Source organism: Pipistrellus kuhlii, unplaced genomic scaffold, assembly GCF_014108245.1.
Source record: "Pipistrellus kuhlii isolate mPipKuh1 unplaced genomic scaffold, mPipKuh1.p scaffold_m20_p_4, whole genome shotgun sequence".
Classification (NCBI taxonomy): domain Eukaryota; kingdom Metazoa; phylum Chordata; class Mammalia; order Chiroptera; family Vespertilionidae; genus Pipistrellus; species Pipistrellus kuhlii.
In genome coordinates, this window is record NW_023425540.1 from 78,144,983 (window position 1) to 78,163,221 (window position 18,239).

The 18,239-nt window shown below is 45.2% G+C and overlaps 1 protein-coding gene across 4 annotated transcripts; it reads left to right on the forward strand.

The window, feature by feature from the left end:
• Window positions 1-3,283: 3,283 nt before the first annotated feature.
• On the forward strand, window positions 3,284-16,273 carry PSPH (phosphoserine phosphatase). Of its 4 annotated transcripts, none has more exons than XM_045571247.1 (7): window positions 3,287-3,553; window positions 6,699-6,832; window positions 9,293-9,451; window positions 10,625-10,759; window positions 11,406-11,551; window positions 13,630-13,778; window positions 15,770-16,273. In XM_045571247.1, exons 3-7 carry the CDS (start codon window positions 9,312-9,314, stop codon window positions 15,875-15,877), a joined length of 678 nt encoding a protein of 225 aa, XP_045427203.1. In that variant the 5' UTR covers window positions 3,287-3,553; window positions 6,699-6,832; window positions 9,293-9,311; the 3' UTR covers window positions 15,878-16,273. The 4 variants fall into 4 exon arrangements, with proteins under 4 accessions (XP_036265384.1, XP_045427203.1, XP_036265383.1 ...); XM_036409490.2 differs by having other exon boundaries at window positions 3,288-3,553; window positions 6,699-6,823; XM_045571246.1 differs by having other exon boundaries at window positions 3,288-3,553; window positions 6,718-6,823.
• The last annotated feature ends 1,966 nt before the right edge of the window (window positions 16,274-18,239 follow it).

Sequence of the window (18,239 nt, forward strand, 5' to 3'; positions counted from 1 at the left end):
TAGAAGTAACCTCTCTGTCTTTAGCTCTGGAGATCTACCCAGCTTTGCCCTAAGAAACTGTAATGGTCTCCCCTGAGGCAGTTCCCTTACAAGGCACTGATTGTCTTCAGGACCCATGCCCTCCACCCCTCTTTTTTTCTAAAACTATAAATGACTAAAGTCCCAGCAGGCCCTCGAGGCACAAGTAAATTACAGGAATAAATGGCCCAAATATCCATCATGCCAACTCCTGCTACATATACTACCTTCTTCTCACAGCCTGCACCTGTGGCCTCAGAGAAAGTTTCCTGTGATCAGTTAACAGAGGAAGAGGCAACGAGGGCCTGGCTTACAGATGGTTATGAGGCACCACCCAGATGTGGACAGCTGCAGTTTTACAGCTCCTTTCTGGGACATCCCTAAAGGACCATGGTAACAGAAAATCCTCCCAGCAGGCAGAACGCCAACCAATGAATCTGGTTATATACTTTGCTTGGAAGGAGAAATGGCCTGATGAGTGATTATATACCAATTTATGGGCTGTGGCCAGTGCGGTTCGGCTGGATGGTCAGGGACTTGGAAGAAACATGATTTAAAAACTGGTGACAAGGAAGTCTGGGGAGGGGATTTGTGGACCTCTCTGAATGGACATAGGATGTGAAGACATTTGTGTCCCATGTGAATGTTCACCAAAGGATGACCTCAGCAGAAGGGAAATTTAGTAAGCGGCTAGAATAGCTTGTTCTGTGGATACCAGCTGACCTCTTTTCCTAGCCACTGCTGTCATTGCCCAATGGATTAATTTTATGAGGAACCACCACACTGTTTTCCACAGTGACTGTACCATCAATGGGGCAAAAGGGTTCTAATTTCTCTACATTTTTTATTCGTTTTTGTGTGTTTGTTTTTTATAGTAGTCATTCTAATGGGTATAAGGTGGTTTCTCATTGCTGTTTTGATTTGCATTTCCCCAGGGATTAGTGATGGTGAACATATTTTCACGATGCTTTTTTTGCATCAGTTGATACAATCATGTGATTTTCATTCTTTAGACCACATGTGTCAAACACAAAGCCCGAGGGCCAAATCCGTCCCGCCAGGCCTTGCAATGTGGCCCGCACCGCGCTGTCATCATTGCACTCCCCTGCGTTTCCATCACAATGACAGTTTATGACTGTTCAGTAAACCATTCGGCCCGCGATTAGGCTGGATTTTAGATTTTGGCCCCTTCTCTGATTGAGTTCGACACCCCTACTTTAGACTGTTAATATATGCCTGGCTGACCAGCAACCCCTGAATGATGATGAACAGATTACTCTGTCACAGTTTGACTGTGGGGGAGAGGGCTAGGGGATGGCCTGACTGACAGCAGCCAGGCAGCCTCGATTGCCTGCCTCTTAGCCTTATACTAGTATTGCAGTTTTTATCTTTAGATACAACCATAGGGTGAGTAATCTTGGAAGGACACAAGTATTTACATTGTCCTCTAGGCAAGGGCATTCAGGGGTTAAGCATAGGGATTCCAGTAAACACCCGGGGGGTCTGCATGTGCACAGGACTGTTTGGAAAGGTCAAGGAATAATTAGGAGTGCCGCCTTCACTCCCCTAAGTCTCCCCTAAGTCAATATTCCAGGAGAACAACAATGAAGCTCCTTATGATCTGTTTATATTCTATGCCTGGTCTGGCAACATTACTTCCTGATAGTTACAAGGACCTGTGCTTGTACCTGATTGTTACATGTTCCATCCTTTAGCTTCCTCTGGACTTTTTTTTTTTTAACGTGGTATGTGCTCTAGCTAAACAGTGTGTATGTACAACACTGCCATCTCATGCTCACAAATGTTAATACAGGTGAGGCTGGCGTAGGGACTAAGTGTAGTTGACAGATTTTACTTAGTATAAATATTTTATTTGAAATCTTTAATATTAAGCACCGATGAAGCATAAATAATTGCAGAAATGAATTCTGCCTTTCACGTTTATTGTACTTTGCATTCTTTTCTCCTTTAAATAAACTCTCAATTACCATTTATACTTATGGTATATGTAAACATTTGTTATCTAACATCTCGTTTCCAATTACCACAAAACATAAACAGGTTCCTGATTAGATTGTTATTTTAAACTTCCTTATTTTGCCTGTCCTCTCTCCTCCCCCACCCCCTCTAATTGTATAATCTTTTACCTCATATTTCTTTTTTTTAAAGATATATTTTATTGATTTTTTACAGAGAGGAAGAGAGAAAGAGAGAAACATCAATGAGAGAGACATCGATCAGTCGCCTCTTGCACACCACCTACTGGGGATGTGCCCGCAACCAAGGTACATGCCCGTGACTGGAATCGAACCCGGGACCTTTCAGTCCGCAGGCCGACGCTCTATTCACTGAGCCAAACCGGTCTCAGCTACCTCATATTTCAAATCATCAAAATTCCCCCTCTGCATCCTTCCTCAGAACCATCTCCAGCAGATCTGGGAGGAATTAAACCGGGTGTGTCACAAACAAACAACCGTTTCTTACTTAATGAAATATGAGAATATTGAACTTAAAGGCACATCTAGCCAAAGAGCCTCAGGCCTCCTGCTTCTGAGTGGAGGTGTGGTTTTTGAGGGGTTCTGTAGCTCAGGGCAGGGGACCTGTGACCACGTGTCTTGCTCCAGCGATTGCATCCCCTCTGCCCGAGTGGCCGTGTTGGAGGCGCCTGCAGGGCTGACTGGCAGCACCTGAGGCTCAGGGTTGTGTTTAGGGGGGGACCTCTCTGCGCAGCTCCAGCCAGCTGTAAGTATTCAAAGGTAAATGTTAGGGGGCAATCAGTTTTACTTATTGTAGTCAACATGAAAAAGTAATAGCTGGGCAAGTGACACCTAGAAGAAAAGATAAAAACATAAAGGGTGCAAAGGTTCCCTTTCTCATTTATGGTTTTCTGCATTTCAGTTGGTTTTAAACATGGTTTTAAACATTCTCTCGGGACCTACATTCCTACAAGAGCTTAATGTATAAAAAAAATTAATAAAATATGTAAATATAAATAAATTTAAAAAAAAAAGAAAAAAAAAGGCCTCTACGGCTTTTGTGAGTCGCAAAGTCAGTGCAGAGGTCCCTGGTTTCTCTCACGTACCCTCATCCAAGCGGTGGTTCCGAAGGCCGGGTGCTCTGGTTCCGTCCCTGCAGGTGGAGCGGTGCGGCCCAGCGCGGAGGCGCAGCGTGAAGCCGGTGAAGTGCAGGTCTAGGTCTAGGCTGCAGCGCGGAGCCCGGGAGGCGGGCGGGGCGGGCCCAGGGAGCCCCTCCCTGGGGGCGGGCCCGAGCCCTCTCCCCGGCCCCGCTCCGCAGCCTTCACTGGCGATAAAAGCACTTGCAAAACCGACGGGAGAGCGCCGCCCCATCAGCAGATTTCAAACGATTGCCTGATAAAGGGAGGCTCTGCGCGTCTGCCCGGGTCTCTTCCCTTGGAACCGCGCGGCCGATCGGATCGCGGGAGCCGGCCCGCGGGCCCTGCAGAGCGGCGCTCCGGCCGCGGGAGCCCGGCGGCGGCGGCCCAGGAGGCAGCGGCGGCGGCAGCGGCAGCGGCAGGGTGAGTCCGGGCGCGTGTGTCACTGCGGGCGCCCGCTTCCCGACCTCCCGCCCGCCGCGAGCGCCGCCAGCGCCTCCGCGAGCCCGCATTTACTTTCCTTAATCGGGATTGGTGAAGTATATTTCACATGGGATCTCAAGGCTGTCTTTTCATCAGTTTACTTCCCTGCAGTTTTTTTCTTTTTCTTCTTCCACTTGTTCCGTCCCACTGCTGCCTGCAACAGCATGAATGAATGATGCAATCCTGCACGGGGGAATCATGTTTGCAGGACTGGAAAAAGCTCCGAAGGCAGGGTGGCAGCGTCTGACTTTGTCGTCTTCTTTCCCACTGAAATTAGAATTTTAAATTTACCAGAGACACCTTATTGTAGTTGTAGAGATACAGCTTCAAATTGGGAGTTAAATAATTATTTCATTCATACACTTATTTACTCTACCTTCCTTATGTGCCTTGCACGGTATGGTTATATATTTGACTGGAGCCCGGCGTGTGGCTCAGTGGCTGAGCATGGACCTATGTACCAGAAGGTTAACACACGGTAGATTCTCGGCCAGGGTAGTACATGCCTGGGTTGCAGGCTCGATCCCCAGCAAGGGGCGTGCAGGAGGCAACCAATCAGTGATTCATCATTGATATTTCAATCTCTCCCTCTCCCTCCCTCTCTGAAATCAATTAAAAAATATGTTTTTGTAAAAAAAAGATATACTTTCGCCCGGCTGGCGTGACTCAGTGGTTGCTCTATGAACCTGGAGGTCACAGGTTCGAGGTCAGGGCATTCATGGTTTTTGAGTCTGAGCCAAACCGGTTATGGACAGTATAGTTTTTAAAAAGTATTTATTGATTTTATAGGAGGTATCAGTAATTCATTCCTTTTTATTGCTGAGTAGTGCTGCATTGTGGGGATATACCACAATTTGTTTATCCATTTATCTGCTGGTGGGCAGACGTTCTAGTTCCTATCATGAATAAAGCATCTCTGAATATGTTTTCATTTCTATTGGGGTAAATCTCCAGTAGTGAGGTTGCCGAGTCTTATGGGAATTACATGTTTAACTTTGTGAGAAACTGCCAAACGGTTTTCCAAAGTGTTTTTTTACCATTTTACGTCCCACCAGCAATCTGAGTTCCAATTAATTGTTCCATGTCCTCAACAATACTTGATATTGTCACTTTTTTATTTTAGTAATTCTTCTTCCTTTTTTTGGTTAATCTTCTCCTGAGGATATTTTTAGACAGAGTGGAAGGGAGGGGGAGAGAGTGGAAGGGAGGGAGAGAGACAGAAACATTGATGTGAGAGACATCAACCAGCTGCCTCACCCATCCTGGGCCAGGTATCAAATCTGCAACCCAGCCCAGCCACAGTGGTTCAGTGACTGAGTGTCGACCTATGAACCAGGAAGTCAGGGTTTATTCCGGGTCAGGACACTTGCCCAGGTTGCCAGCTTGATCTCCACTAGGGCATACAGGGGGCAGCTAATCAATGATTCTCTCTCATCATTATTGTTTCTGTCTCTCTCCCTTCCTCTCTGAAATCAATAAAAATATATTAAAAACAAACCTGCAACCCAGGTACTTGCCCTTGACCAGGAATCGAACTTGAGACCCTTTAGTACACAGGTCAACACTCTATCGACTGAGCCACATCGGTCAGGGCTCTGACTTATTTCACTTAACATAATACCCTTAAGTCCCCATCCATGTTGTCGCAAATGGCAAGATTTCTTTCTTTTTCATGGGTGAGCCATTTTCCATTGTATATAGGTCTCACATCTTTATTCGTTTATAGACAGACACTTAGGTTGCTTCTACAAGTATATCTTGGCTGTTGTGAATAATGCTGCAGTGAACATAAGGGTGCATATGTCTTTTTGAATTAGTGTTTTAGTTTTCTCTGAATATATACCCAGTAGTGGAATTGCTGGGTCATAAGGTAGCTCTATTTTTAATTTTTTGAGGAACCTCCATACTGTTTTCCTTAGTGGCTGCACCAGTTTGCAATCCCACCAACAGTGCACGAGGGTTCCCTTATCTTCACATCCTCACCACACTTGTTTGTTGATTTGTTGATGATACCCATTCTGACAAGTGTGAGGTGATATCTCATTGTGGTTGAATTTGCATTGTTCTAATGCTTAGTATCATTGAGCATCTTTTCCTATGTCTATTGGTCATCTGTATGTCCTCTTTACAGAAATGTCTATTGAGTCCCTTTATCCACTTTTAAAAATTGGGTTGTTGTTGTTTTTTGGTGTTAGGTTGTATGATTTTGTTATGTATTTTGGACATTAATCTCCTATCCAATGTATCATTGGCAAATACACCCTCCTTCCTTTCTCCCCCTCTCTGATGCCTGAGGACTTATTCCTATAGTTGATTTCTAGTTTCATGCCACTGTAGTCAGAAAAATGCTTGATGTAATTTCAGTCTTCTTGAATTTATTGAGGTCTGTTTTATGGCCTAATATGTAGTCTAGCCTGGAATGTAAACCATTTACTCTTTGTTTATTGTTGTTGTTAATCATCACTCAAGAATATTTCTGCCATTGATTTTTAGAGAGAGTGGAAGGGAGGGAGAGAAACAAAGCATCCATTCTGGCTCCCTTCCTTTCCAACCTCACCTTCGAGTTTCCTGGCCTCGTGTTTTTAAATATGTCCTTTTCTCTTTTGGTTTTCCTCATAGGTTTTGCACTTTTACCCACGTCTATCTGCAGTTCTAATTAGGAGGACTGTGATCCCAGCGGTAGGCTTTGTTCCCCTGCTGGGCAGCGGGAGTCTCTGACTGTTCTTGGAATGCCGAGCGCTTTGACTCCTCAGCTGGGAGACAGAGGGGCTGTTTCTTGTAGAGCCCACAGCGCACCTTGTGGGTGTGCGCATTTTGTCCTCCCAGTGGGTCCTCTTCCCCCTTTTCCTCTCCTTTGGACCCTGCTACTCAGAGGCAGGCATTGCCCTGTGGCACCTGAAGCTTTTGCAGGGTCAGAGCCCCAGGAGAGACTGTGTTGCACCCTGTCTGGTGCGGGGAGGAGGCAGAGGTCAAGTGCGTCCCGAAGGAAGCAGTGCTGGGAGGAGGAGAGGGAAGCCAGACAGTCTCCCTCTTTCCAATCATGTGTCTGGACCTTGGTGTTCATTTCCTTGTACTTTGTTTCTAGGCTCTTTTTGCTCTTGCAGAACTCACAGGATCTCAAAGAAATCTGTAGTCAGAACCGTGTGTGCACTTTTGCTGAGGAAAGAGCAGGAAGAGGAGCGTCTCCTAGGAACCCAGCGCTGGAGGAACGTGAGTCGGGTTTGTCCTTTGTTGTTGTTCTTACGTGTTTGTCTGTCAGTTAAGTGGTGTACTCACAGTTTTAAATGTTAAACACTGCCCGCTGCAACGTTTGTGGAACGCATAAAATCTCAGGTTCCCCCTTTTTATCCTAAAATGTACTATAAATGGGACCCCTAGTCCTAGTTACAGGGAATACATTTTTAAAAATATATTTTTATTGATTTCAGAGAGGAAGGGAGAGGGAGAGAAACATTAATGATGAGAGAATCATTGCCTGGCTGCCTCCTGCACACCCCACACTGCGGATGGAGCCCTCAACCCGGGCATGTGCCCTGACCGGGAATCACACCGTGACGTCCTGACTCATAGGCCAACGCTCAACCACTGAGCCACACCGCTGGGCTACGGGAAATAATCTGAACTCTCCTCTGATCCAGAAGCTTCTCAGACTCCTTGGTTCATTGTCTCAACTGCCTAAAGGGCCTGAAACAGACTCACCCCTCCTGCCATTTTGGCTATATTCCAATAACACTTTATTTATGGATCCTGAATTTTGGATTTCATGTAACTTTCATGTGCCTATAAAAAAGAAATAGTCATTATGAACAACAAATATGTAACTGTCAACAAGTGAATCTAAAAACTCAGGGAATTAAAAAACCTGATAAACAATATTAACTGTTGAATATAATAGAATCAGAGGTATGGAAGGGGAGTGGACTGACGATTCTCGGGGAAAAGGGGAGAGGGGGATGTATTATAGGAAGAGACTGAACATAAATTGTGTACCTATGGATGAGGACAATGGCGAGTGGGGAAAGGGCAGAGGATGGGGTGGGAACCTGGTGGAGGGGAGCAATGGAGGGGCGGGGAGAGGAACATCTGTAATAATATGAACAATAAAGATTCATTTAAAAAAAAGAAAGAAAGAAAGAAATAGAGTCACTTTAAAATGGAGTCAGAGTCCTCATCCCAGAGGGACTGCCTTGCTCACTTTATGTCTGAAGCCTTTGTGATGTTAGAACAGGCACAACAACCTTTGGACGGGGCCTAACAGCATTGTGTCCCCAGCAACTGTTTGCAGAGATGACAAGAAACCAGATATTGTGACTTCAGGGACTGACCGGACTGAAAATCAACAACGTTCTTTAGAATTAGCGCCCCTGTGTTAGCTTGTCTGCACCTATAGAAATTCCTTCTGTTGGTGTAATCGGTCTCCTTTCCTTTCTCATAAATACTCCTGGACTTCTAATCAGAACACTAATTGGGTTTCTTTTTGAATCAGTGCTTCCCAATAGCTATTCTTTTGATCTCAAATGCTTGTTGCCTTTCACTCTGGCCTTTTATCTTTAGGTGACATGTCACAAAACATTATTCTTCTGTTGATTTTTTTCAACTATTTTAAATGTAAAAACTTTTGGCCTGTGCACCTAAGGGTTGAGGGTTCCCTTTCCAGTCCAGGGCACATACCTGGGTTGCAGGTTTGATCCCTGAGTCCCAGTCAGGGCAAGTTCTGGAGGCAACCAATCCATGTGACTCTCCCCTCTCCCTTTCTTCCCTCCCCTCCCCTCCCCTCTGAAAATCAATGAGAAAAAATATTCTCGGGTGAGAATTAACAAAAAAATAAAAAACCACTCTTCATAGGCCATACAAAAACAGATGGCAGGCTGAATTTGGCCTACTGGCTGTAGTTAGCTGACCCCTGGCTTAAAAGACATTTTTTTCTAGGTCAAATTTGAACTGGGTCATCTGCCAAAGGCATTGGTTAGATCAGTTAGGAAGTGAGTTGGCCATCTCCTGTGAGTCTGTTTTCAGCTGATGTCTATTCTAAACACAGATTATTTATATCATTCCTGTGGCCTTGTTCCTGACACATTACTGTCTTTGGGGGCATGCTATCCATTATTCTTCCTTCACATCTTTGGCCATGGCTTTTCCCTGCCTCTGCCATCCCTCCCCTGTCTCCTGGCCTCCATCTCCCTCCTTTCTGCTCCCAGCACACCCCAAACTGATACCCGGCCCTTTGGGAACCCACTCAGAGGGCCACCTGCCCCTTCAGCTCATATGCCCGTGCCTCCTGGAAGCCCTGCTTCATAGATAGGATTAAATGTTTTCTTCCTGTGCTCATAGTATCTTATGTACATTTCTATTTTAGCACTTGCTGTATTGCTGCTGTTATGATGTCAGAAACAGTTGCATGTTGGTTGAACACCAAATGTATTTACAAGTTGTCACCTTTAGTGGACTGAGTTGTTGGGAACAGACTTTTGGGTCTGCTCATCTTTGTAGCCCCAGAGCCTGACGTTTAGAAAGTGCTTAATTTGTGTTAAAAAAAAATCATGTTTTTGCGGGCTGTACTGAGTTTGATGTAAATCAAAGTACTTTGGCATTCGTAGGCAAAATTGGGCCATTTTATGCTTATATTTTATATCCTTAGACATATTTATCTTTTTATTTTTTTTAATCTTTTTGTCATAGGAAGAAAATTCTTGTAAGGATGGTGTCCCACTCAGAGCTGAGGAAACTCTTCTGCTCGGCCGATGCAGTGTGCTTTGACGTGGACAGCACGGTCATCAGGGAAGAGGGGATTGACGAGCTGGCCAAGATCTGCGGCGTGGCGGATGCTGTGTCAGAAATGTAGGCGCGGCCGAAACCGGTTTGGCTCAATGCATAGAGCGTCGGCTTGGGGACTGAAAGGTCCTGGGTTCGATTCCGGTCAAGGGCATGTACCTTGGTTGCTGGCATATCACCGGTAGGGGGTGTGCAAGAGGCAGCTGATCGGTGACTCTCTCTCATCGATGTTTCTAACTCTCTATCTCTCTCCCTTCCTCTCTGTACAAAATCAATAAAATATTAAAAAAAAAGAAAAAGAAAAAAGAAAAAAAAAGAAATGTAGGCGCGGTGCTCACTCGCTGTCTGGAGGGTAGAGGCGTGCGAAAGAGATGAACTTCTGCGTGACATGCAGGATCAGAGCCTCAGTTCTGGTTTTCGTTCCTGGTTATGAAACACGGGCAGGAGGCTCTCCCTTCCATCACTTAGAGCCGTGTTGGGAGGTGGTCATTATCTACTCATCCACTTTTACTCTGCAGCTAGTTAGGGCAAAAAAGTTGCTTCTGACAAACAAATGTGGATAAGACACTCTCTTCCCTCGGTCAGGGGACAGTGGCCGTCACTAAAGAGGACGACTTGGGCGGGTTCTCCCGTGTCCAGTGCTTCGTGTCATGGTTGAAAGTGTGGCCTTCGTGGTCGGCTGGAAAGCTAGGTTTTTAAAAATATATATTTTATTGTTTTTTTTTTTTGCAGAGAGGAAGGGAGAGGGATAGAGAGCTAGAAACATCGATGGGAGAGAAACATCGATCAGCTGCCTCCTGCACGCCCCCCCACTAGGGATGTGCCCACAACCAAGGTACATGCCCTTGACTGGAATCGAACCCCGGACCTTTCAGTCCGCAGGCTGACGCTCTAGCCACTGAGCCACGCTGGGTAGGGCGGAAAGCTAGTTTCGGTTCAGAGACTCTCAGTGGAGGCCTGGCCCTCCTTAGTGCCATCTGCAGTCGCCAGGTCATGGGCCATTTCCTGCTCAGCTGCGTTTGATACAAGACATGCCCTGAAATGTTATGTGATTCTCAGGCAAGCCTTCAACACTTTGCTCTCAGGCCTCGCTCTTCGGCATCAGAGCCTGGCTGCTGTGCATGGGGCTCTGGGCAGCACCGCACTCATGGTGGGCGCTGTGGGAGTTGGGGGGCAGTTAGCCATGTAAACGTGGGGAACGGCTGACGTGGCCGGCCTGACTGTGGCTCTTCCTCCTAGGACCAAGCGAGCCATGGGCGGGGCCGTGCCCTTCAGGGCCGCCCTCTCCGAGCGCTTAGCGCTGATCCAGCCCTCCAGGGAGCAGGTGCAGAGGCTCATCGCCGAGCACCCCCCCCACCTGACCCCGGGCATACGGTAAGAGGAACGCTGGTCTGGGAATATTGTCTATCAGCAGTGCATTTTGGGGCATAGCCTTCTGAGGGCACCTCACCATTCCTTTATTCTTTTGATGGGGACAATATAATAAGTTTAATTTCAAAACATGTTTTTACTGTTGATGCTATTATAGATGCCCCCCATATTCCTTTGCCCACTTCCAGCTCCCCCCTCCCTCTGGCCACCACCACATTGTCAATGGGCGGTGCATGTATGTTCCTTGGCTAATCTCTTCACCATCTTTCCTGTCCCCCCTCGCCATTACTTTAGCGTTCCCTTCTATGTGGTTCTTTTGTCACTTATATAAGTGACCGTGCCCGTGTCTGCCTTCCTTCCCTCCCTCCCTAAGGAGAGATTGAGTCTCCTTATCTTGTGCTTTTTGGTTTAAGGGCAGAATACAGTTACGGAATGGTTTCCTAAAACCGCCAGGTCCCGCCCTTTCATGTGTAAGTGCATTTAGAAAAACATATATAAAACATCGGTTCACCAGGCAATATACTTTGTCCAGTGTACCTTGGACAAATGCATTCATGAGAAAAAAACATATGCAGAGATTTTAGATTCCTGTTTATGTTTTCTCTTTTGTATTAACCAGTGCTTGGTATTTCCTATTTCTTTTTTGCAGGGAGCTCGTCAGTCGCCTACACGAGCGCAATGTTCAGGTTTTCCTAATATCCGGTGGCTTTCGGAGCATCGTAGAGCACGTTGCTTCAAAGCTTAATATCCCATCGACCAATGTATTTGCCAATAGGCTGAAGTTCTACTTCAATGGTAAGACTTGACTGGTAACATTTCCCCTTTCTCATCAGTTTTAGTTTTCAATATTCTAGGCCAGTGGTCAGCAAACTCATTAGTCAACAGAGCCAAATATCAACAGTACGACGATTGAAATTTCTTTTGAGAGCCAAATTTTTTTAAAACTTAAACTACTTCTAACGCCACTTCTTCAAAATAGACTCGCCCAGGCCATGGTATTTTGTGGAAGAGCCACACTCAAGGGGCCAAAGAGCCACATGTGGCTTTTGAGGCGCGAGGTGCAGTGTGCCCACTGCGGGGCTAGGGAATGTCTGCTGGAATGCAACCTCAGGGAAGAGTCCTCAGGGTTAAATACTGAGATAGAGAATTATCTCCACAGTTATCTTTTGCTCCTTGGAATCCTTTGCTTAGCAAAATACACTTAGGGCGTCAGCTTTCCTAGCTGTGATATTCTTATAGTCATCTATCAGGATGCAAATGCCTGCACTTAGTAAACTGTTAATTGCCACGTGAGTCACATGACTTGTTTTGTTATGCATTATATCTCCGTTTTATGAGAGCTCTCGTGTGTTTGAACCAATTTAGACTCAGGAAGGAGAGTTCACTTGTTAGGAAGTCACTGCCCTGTAGCTGCCTCTGGAGGTGCCTCTGGCCCTTTAAGGACCTTCAGGGACCAGAGCTGTAGTTTTCTATTATCTTTTTGTTGTTGTTGTTAATCCTCACAACAAGGATATTTTCCAGTTGATTTTTAGAGAGGGGGTGGGGTGAGACAGAGAGAAACATCAATGTGAAAAAGACACAGCAATTGGTTGTCTCCCACATGCGCCCCAACTGGCCCCAGAGATCTAACCTGCAACTGAGGTCCATGCCCTTGACACTCTAACACTGAGCAGACCGGCTAGCTTTCTATTATCTTAAGATGTCTCCAGTTATGTCAAGGGATGGCTGACATTATTAAACTAAATAATCTTAATTTAACAATTTAAAATGTGTTAATAGAACACTTTCAATATAAAGATTATTAGAGAAGATTATGGTAAGAATGAAATAATTGATCAAATATAAGTTGAAATCTTATCTGAGATGAAATTACATATTAATTTATTTATAATTTTTAAAATATATTTTTACTGATTTCAGAGAGAGGGAGAGGGAGAGAGAGATAGAAACATCAATGATGAAAGAGAATCATTGATCTGCTGCTTCCTGCACACCCTCTACTGGGGCTCAAGTCTGAAATCTGGGCATGTGCCTTGATTGGGAATCAAACTTCAATCTCCTGGTTCATAGGTCAAGGTTCAGCCACTGAGTCACTCTAGCCATATTACCGTGTTTCCCCGAAAATAAGACATCCTCCGAAAATAAGACCTACTTACAGGTTTCCTTCTGAGTGAAATATAAGGCATCCCCCGAAAATAAGGCCCCTCTAGGCTCTGTCTCAGAATGCTATTGGTCCACTGATTCTGAAAGAAATGGAGTCACAAGAAATTCACCAGGAAATTCAGGAATTGGATTGTTATGATGATGTTCCAGAAGATGATGACATGATTGTCATTGAATAAATGAATAAATTCTTGATACTGTAAGATCCACAGTTTGTCTGGTTTGTGTTGACAACTACCATACTACCGTACCTATACAGGTAATAAATTTCCTTTATTTTCATTTAACAATAAATGTGTACCGTATTCTTCTTCATGGAAAAATAAGACATCCCCTGAAAATAAGACCTAGCGCATCTTTGGGAGGAAAAATTAATATAAGACACTGTCTTATTTTCGGGGAAACGGGGTACTACTTCATGCTGATCTGCTACCTTAATGTGGCTTGAGAATTAATTCACTATAAGCTTAGAGGATAAAACTTACCCAAGGCGGAACATAAAGGAGTGACATAAGGGAGTAACCTTGTATTTGTAATTTGAAAGCAAAGCTTGCTTATTCTGAGGAACCGGTGTGGAACTCCGGGCTGCGTCACTTCACTGAAGGCCATTCCTAGCTTTCTCAGTGACCTTCAGTGAGGGTGTCAACTCTGCAAAACGCTGATCCTAGGGATAATTCTGTGTGTCTAACAGTTTTAACTTCTCTTTCAAGGTGAATATGCAGGTTTTGATGAGACGCAGCCAACAGCTGACTCTGGCGGGAAAGGAAAAGTTATTAAACTTTTAAAGGAAAAATTTCACTTTAAGAGAATAGTCATGATTGGAGACGGCGCCACGGACCTGGAAGCCTGTCCTCCCGCGGTAGGTGACGGGCGTCCTGCTCTCCTCAGGCTGGGCTTTCGCTTTAGCCGGTTTAGAACTCAGTGGGACTTAGGAGAGTTAAACAAATTAAATGTCATCGGAAGAGAAAAAACAATCTACTCTTGCCGAAACCTGTCTGGCTCAGTGGATAGAGCACCGGCCTGCGGACTGAAGGGTCCCGGGTTCGATTCCGGTCAGGGGCATGCACCTTGGTTGTGGGCACATCCCCAGTAGGGGGTGTGCAAGAGGCAGCTGATGGATGATTCTCTCTCATGGATGTTTCTAACTCTCTATCCCTCTCTCTCTTTTCTGTAAAAAAATCAATAATAAAATATATATATATATATATATATATATATATATTTTAAATTTACTCTTAATATACCAGTTGACCTTTTGCAAACCCAAGAAAGGTTGCAAATAAGGAACTAAAAACTTTTCAAACGTTCAGCGCAGCCTCTAGTCCCTGCTGCACGGCCACCTCTTAGCCCAAGTGGGCGCTCAAGTAAGTCGGCTTTATTTCCTCCCATAATTCCACAGATAACACAGCTCTGGTAACTCTCCCACATTTTTATGTCCCCTTATAATTGATAAACTATTTCCTCACCCACTATGGCATTTAATCCTCACCACAGTCCTGGGAGGTGAAGTATGATGTCCTTGCCACTGCTTGGGAACTGAGGTTCATGCAGGTTGGATAACATGCCTATGTTAAAGGATTTTATTCTTCTGAATGAGGGGTGTTTCCTGAGACCACCAGGAAACAGGTGCTATGTAGCTAGGGTCCTATCCTAAATATCAAATGTGTCCATTGCACATAGGACTCCGCCTTTATGGTCTCACTCTAACTTAAAAACCAAACCAAAAATACAGGGGTGAGCTCTTTTACCACCTTGCTTCCTGAGATCTAAAAATGGCAACCGCCTTTGTAAATGATTAATCAGAAGTGGTTAAAGATCCTTTGGCCACCTCATAACATGGCTTGAATTGGTTCAAGATAATACATTTTTAAACATATATTTTATTGATTTTTTACAGAGAGGAAGGGAGATAGAGAGCCAGAAATATCAATGAGAGAGAAACATCGACCAGTTGCCTCTTGCACACCCCCTACCGGGGATGTGCCCGCAACCAAGGTACATGCCCTTGACCAGAATCGAACCCAGGACCTTTCAGTCCGCAGACCGACGTTCTACCACTGAGCCAAACCGGTTTCAGCAAGATAACACATTTTTATTATAGATGATTTGCCACCACATCGGGGTTGACTAAGTACACTGGGCTAGCATAATGAGGAAAACACGGACATAGAGGCAGTGTTCTCTCAGGGAGCTCCCGATCGTGTCGAGATATGAAGATCATACCTGTAGGTCAGGATTTGTAATTATCTTCCAAAATTACAAGTAGTCCAACTGAACCGGGAGAAGGTGTGTGCATGCAGGTGTGTGGCTGGGAAGGGCTCAGAGGCTCTGTGACCTACAGGAAGGTTGGTGGCCACCACACGTGGGCCTGGCAGGGCTCCGGGGAGGACGTTTCCAGAGGGGAGGCGGCAGGCAGAGGGGGTGTGTCAGGCACAGTTCTGGGCTGGTCAGGGGCAAGGACCAGCGGGCGGGTGCTTTCTCTTCAGCCACCGCGAAGACCCCACGCTTCACCAGGCGGGGTGTTACTTCAGGTCATGGGAAGCCCAGGAAGCTTCTGGGGAGAGGAGGGAGGAGTCAGTGTGTCAGGACAGCTGGGTTGGTGCTGGCATGTGGAGAGGGCTGCCACGGAGGCAGGAAGCTCAGCGAGGAGGTTAAATTGGAAAAAATAAATAAATAAATAAATAAATAAATAAATTATATATATATATATATATATATATATATATTATATATATTTTATATATATATATAATTATATATATATAATATATATATATATATAAATTTTTTTGATTATTTTTTCCTTCTTTTTAAAAAGGCTTAACCCTGCCCCTTGTTTCGTCTTCTTAGGATGTTTTCATCGGCTTTGGAGGAAACGTGATCAGGCAACAAGTAAAGGAAAACGCCAAATGGTACATCACCGATTTTGTAGAACTTCTGGGAGCACTGGAAGAATAATCCATTTTTATACAGTTCACAACTTCAGATTTTTAAAAAGTTACACAGTTTGATACTGTTTGTTTACAATTGCCTACTGCAACTTAATGGATACATTTTGGTACTGATTTTTTGGTACTGATTATCCGTACTTCCAAACTTTAGAAAGTCGCTTTTTCAAAAAAACTGTAGTTCAGTGTTATTACGAACATCAATTACCTGGAGAGTTTTATAATCTGAATTCTTTATGTATTTTCCTACCTTTATTTTATTTGAAGGTTTTTAAAAGTGGAGAGTAAATTAAACACCTTCTCTACTGAAAATGTGGATTAGGCAGCGAGTTATGAGGAAGTTAATATTAAGTGAATATTAGTTTTCCCTTTGATACATAAATAAAAGTTTATCCATGTATCAGAATGAATTTGTGGAATTTTTATTTCTTCCTGTCAAATGTATTTCAATACCGAATACTTCAAGTGTTTGCGTAGAAACAACCTCGAGGCAGGCAAGGGACCTGGGGATGGAGTGGAGGCCTCTGAGCGCAGGGCAGAGTGCTTGTCACGTGTTCCCACCACCAGGCCCCTACGCTCCCACCGCCCCCACCTCTGAGTGCCGCTCTGGGCGATGAAGGATGGGAGCCGTTTATTATCACTTGGAATTTGTCATTTAGGGAATGTCCAAAAAGGCTTAAAACAAACAAACAATGGATCTTAAAAGTTCTAGTCCTAAAAAAATGTGTATTTGATAACCACATGAATGGGGGGCGGGTGGGTGAGTAGGGGCCTTGTGGTGGGAACACGTGACAAGCACTCTGCCCAGTGCTCAGAGGGGTCTCCACTTCACCCCCAGGTTCCTTGCCTGCCTCAAGTAAAAGAACTGAAAACAAGTTTTACTCATTCTAACAGGGTCAGCACTTGCCCCTAAATGAATTAAGAAATTCTCCTAAGAGGACGACAGATGAACCATTTCTTACAGGTGACTCGGAATGACCTGGAAGCCAGGTTCATGTCTATTCTGAGCAGTGCCAAGGAAAGGGAATTTCAGAACATGGCTTTCAGAGTACGAGATTATATGCTCTCCCTAGAGGAAAAATCAGGTGTGGGTCAGTGGTCAAAGCATCAGCCCACACACTGAAAGGTTGTAGGTTTGATGTCCAGCCCTGATCAGGGCGTGTGCGGGAGGCAGCCAACTGATGTGTCTCTCACATTGATGTTTCTCTCCCTCCCTCTCTCCCTCCCTCCACTTACTCTGAAAAGCAATGAAAAAAATATCTTCAGGTGAGGATAAAAATAAAAAAGATGGATTTGGGAAGAGGCAGGCAATGGGTACTGTGATTCAATAGAAGAGGCCAGAAGGGTTTAATATTGGAAATTATTTGAAAAATGTATAATGTAACCAAACAATCAAATTTGGTCAAGTAATCGGGTAATTATTTAGCCAAATAATCAAATCGGATGAATCAGATTTCCTTCCGCATCAGGATGTCTATGCGAGAGACATGAGCTGGGCTTGGCAACATGTAGATGAGATCCCAACAAGGAGGCGCTTGTTCCGCGGTGGTTCCTCGTTGTGAAGCTCCTGGCAGCTCTCCTAGAAGCGCCGGGCGGCATTTGGACTTGGCAGGGCCGTGCTCTGGGCAGGACCGGGCAGGCCGGGTCTGTGAAGGGCGCTGGGAGCTGCCTGGGCTTTGCCACCACGCAGCGCGCGTGAGCTGGAGCAGGTCCTCGCCGCCGGGTAGGCAGCGGCCTGCGGAGCTGTGGCCCCGTCGGGGCCTGCCATCCGCAGGGCGTGGCCTGGACTGAAGGTGCACATTGGATTTGGCTCCGAGGAGTCCGATCTGCTGAGGAGTCGCGATGCCCACATAAAGCCTTTCCGAGCAGCGACAGCCCCTCCTCGCCCACAGGCTCCCAGCTCCCAGCTCCCAGCCAGGGGCACAAAGGCAGCTCACAATTCCTTCTTTGTTGTGTCCCAGGGGTGAGTTTGAAATGAGGCAACAACTGGCTTACCTCTTTCATGCTTTTCTCTTTTTCTTTTTGGTAAAGATCTCTTTTTGTATTCATTAAATTAACTGTGAAGAGATTTATAACATGCACAAATCTATTAACATTAAGCAGTTTTTAAAAAAAATTTCTTTATTGTAAGCAAGTCTTTTTGGCCCATGGGGAACCGCTACACAATGGCTCTCCCGGGCCTGAGGTATGTGGCTCCACTGGGCCGGGACTCGGAGGCGGCGGAGTGACACGGCTTCCCATCCCGTGACACGTCTGTCCTGTTATCAACGCGGCTTATGTAAACATGTAGCAGTGGGAGTCAGAAAATGAAGAACTTAAGTTTGTCATGGCATTAAGTTGAAAAAAGTCCCTCAAAACTTTTATTTGGTTAG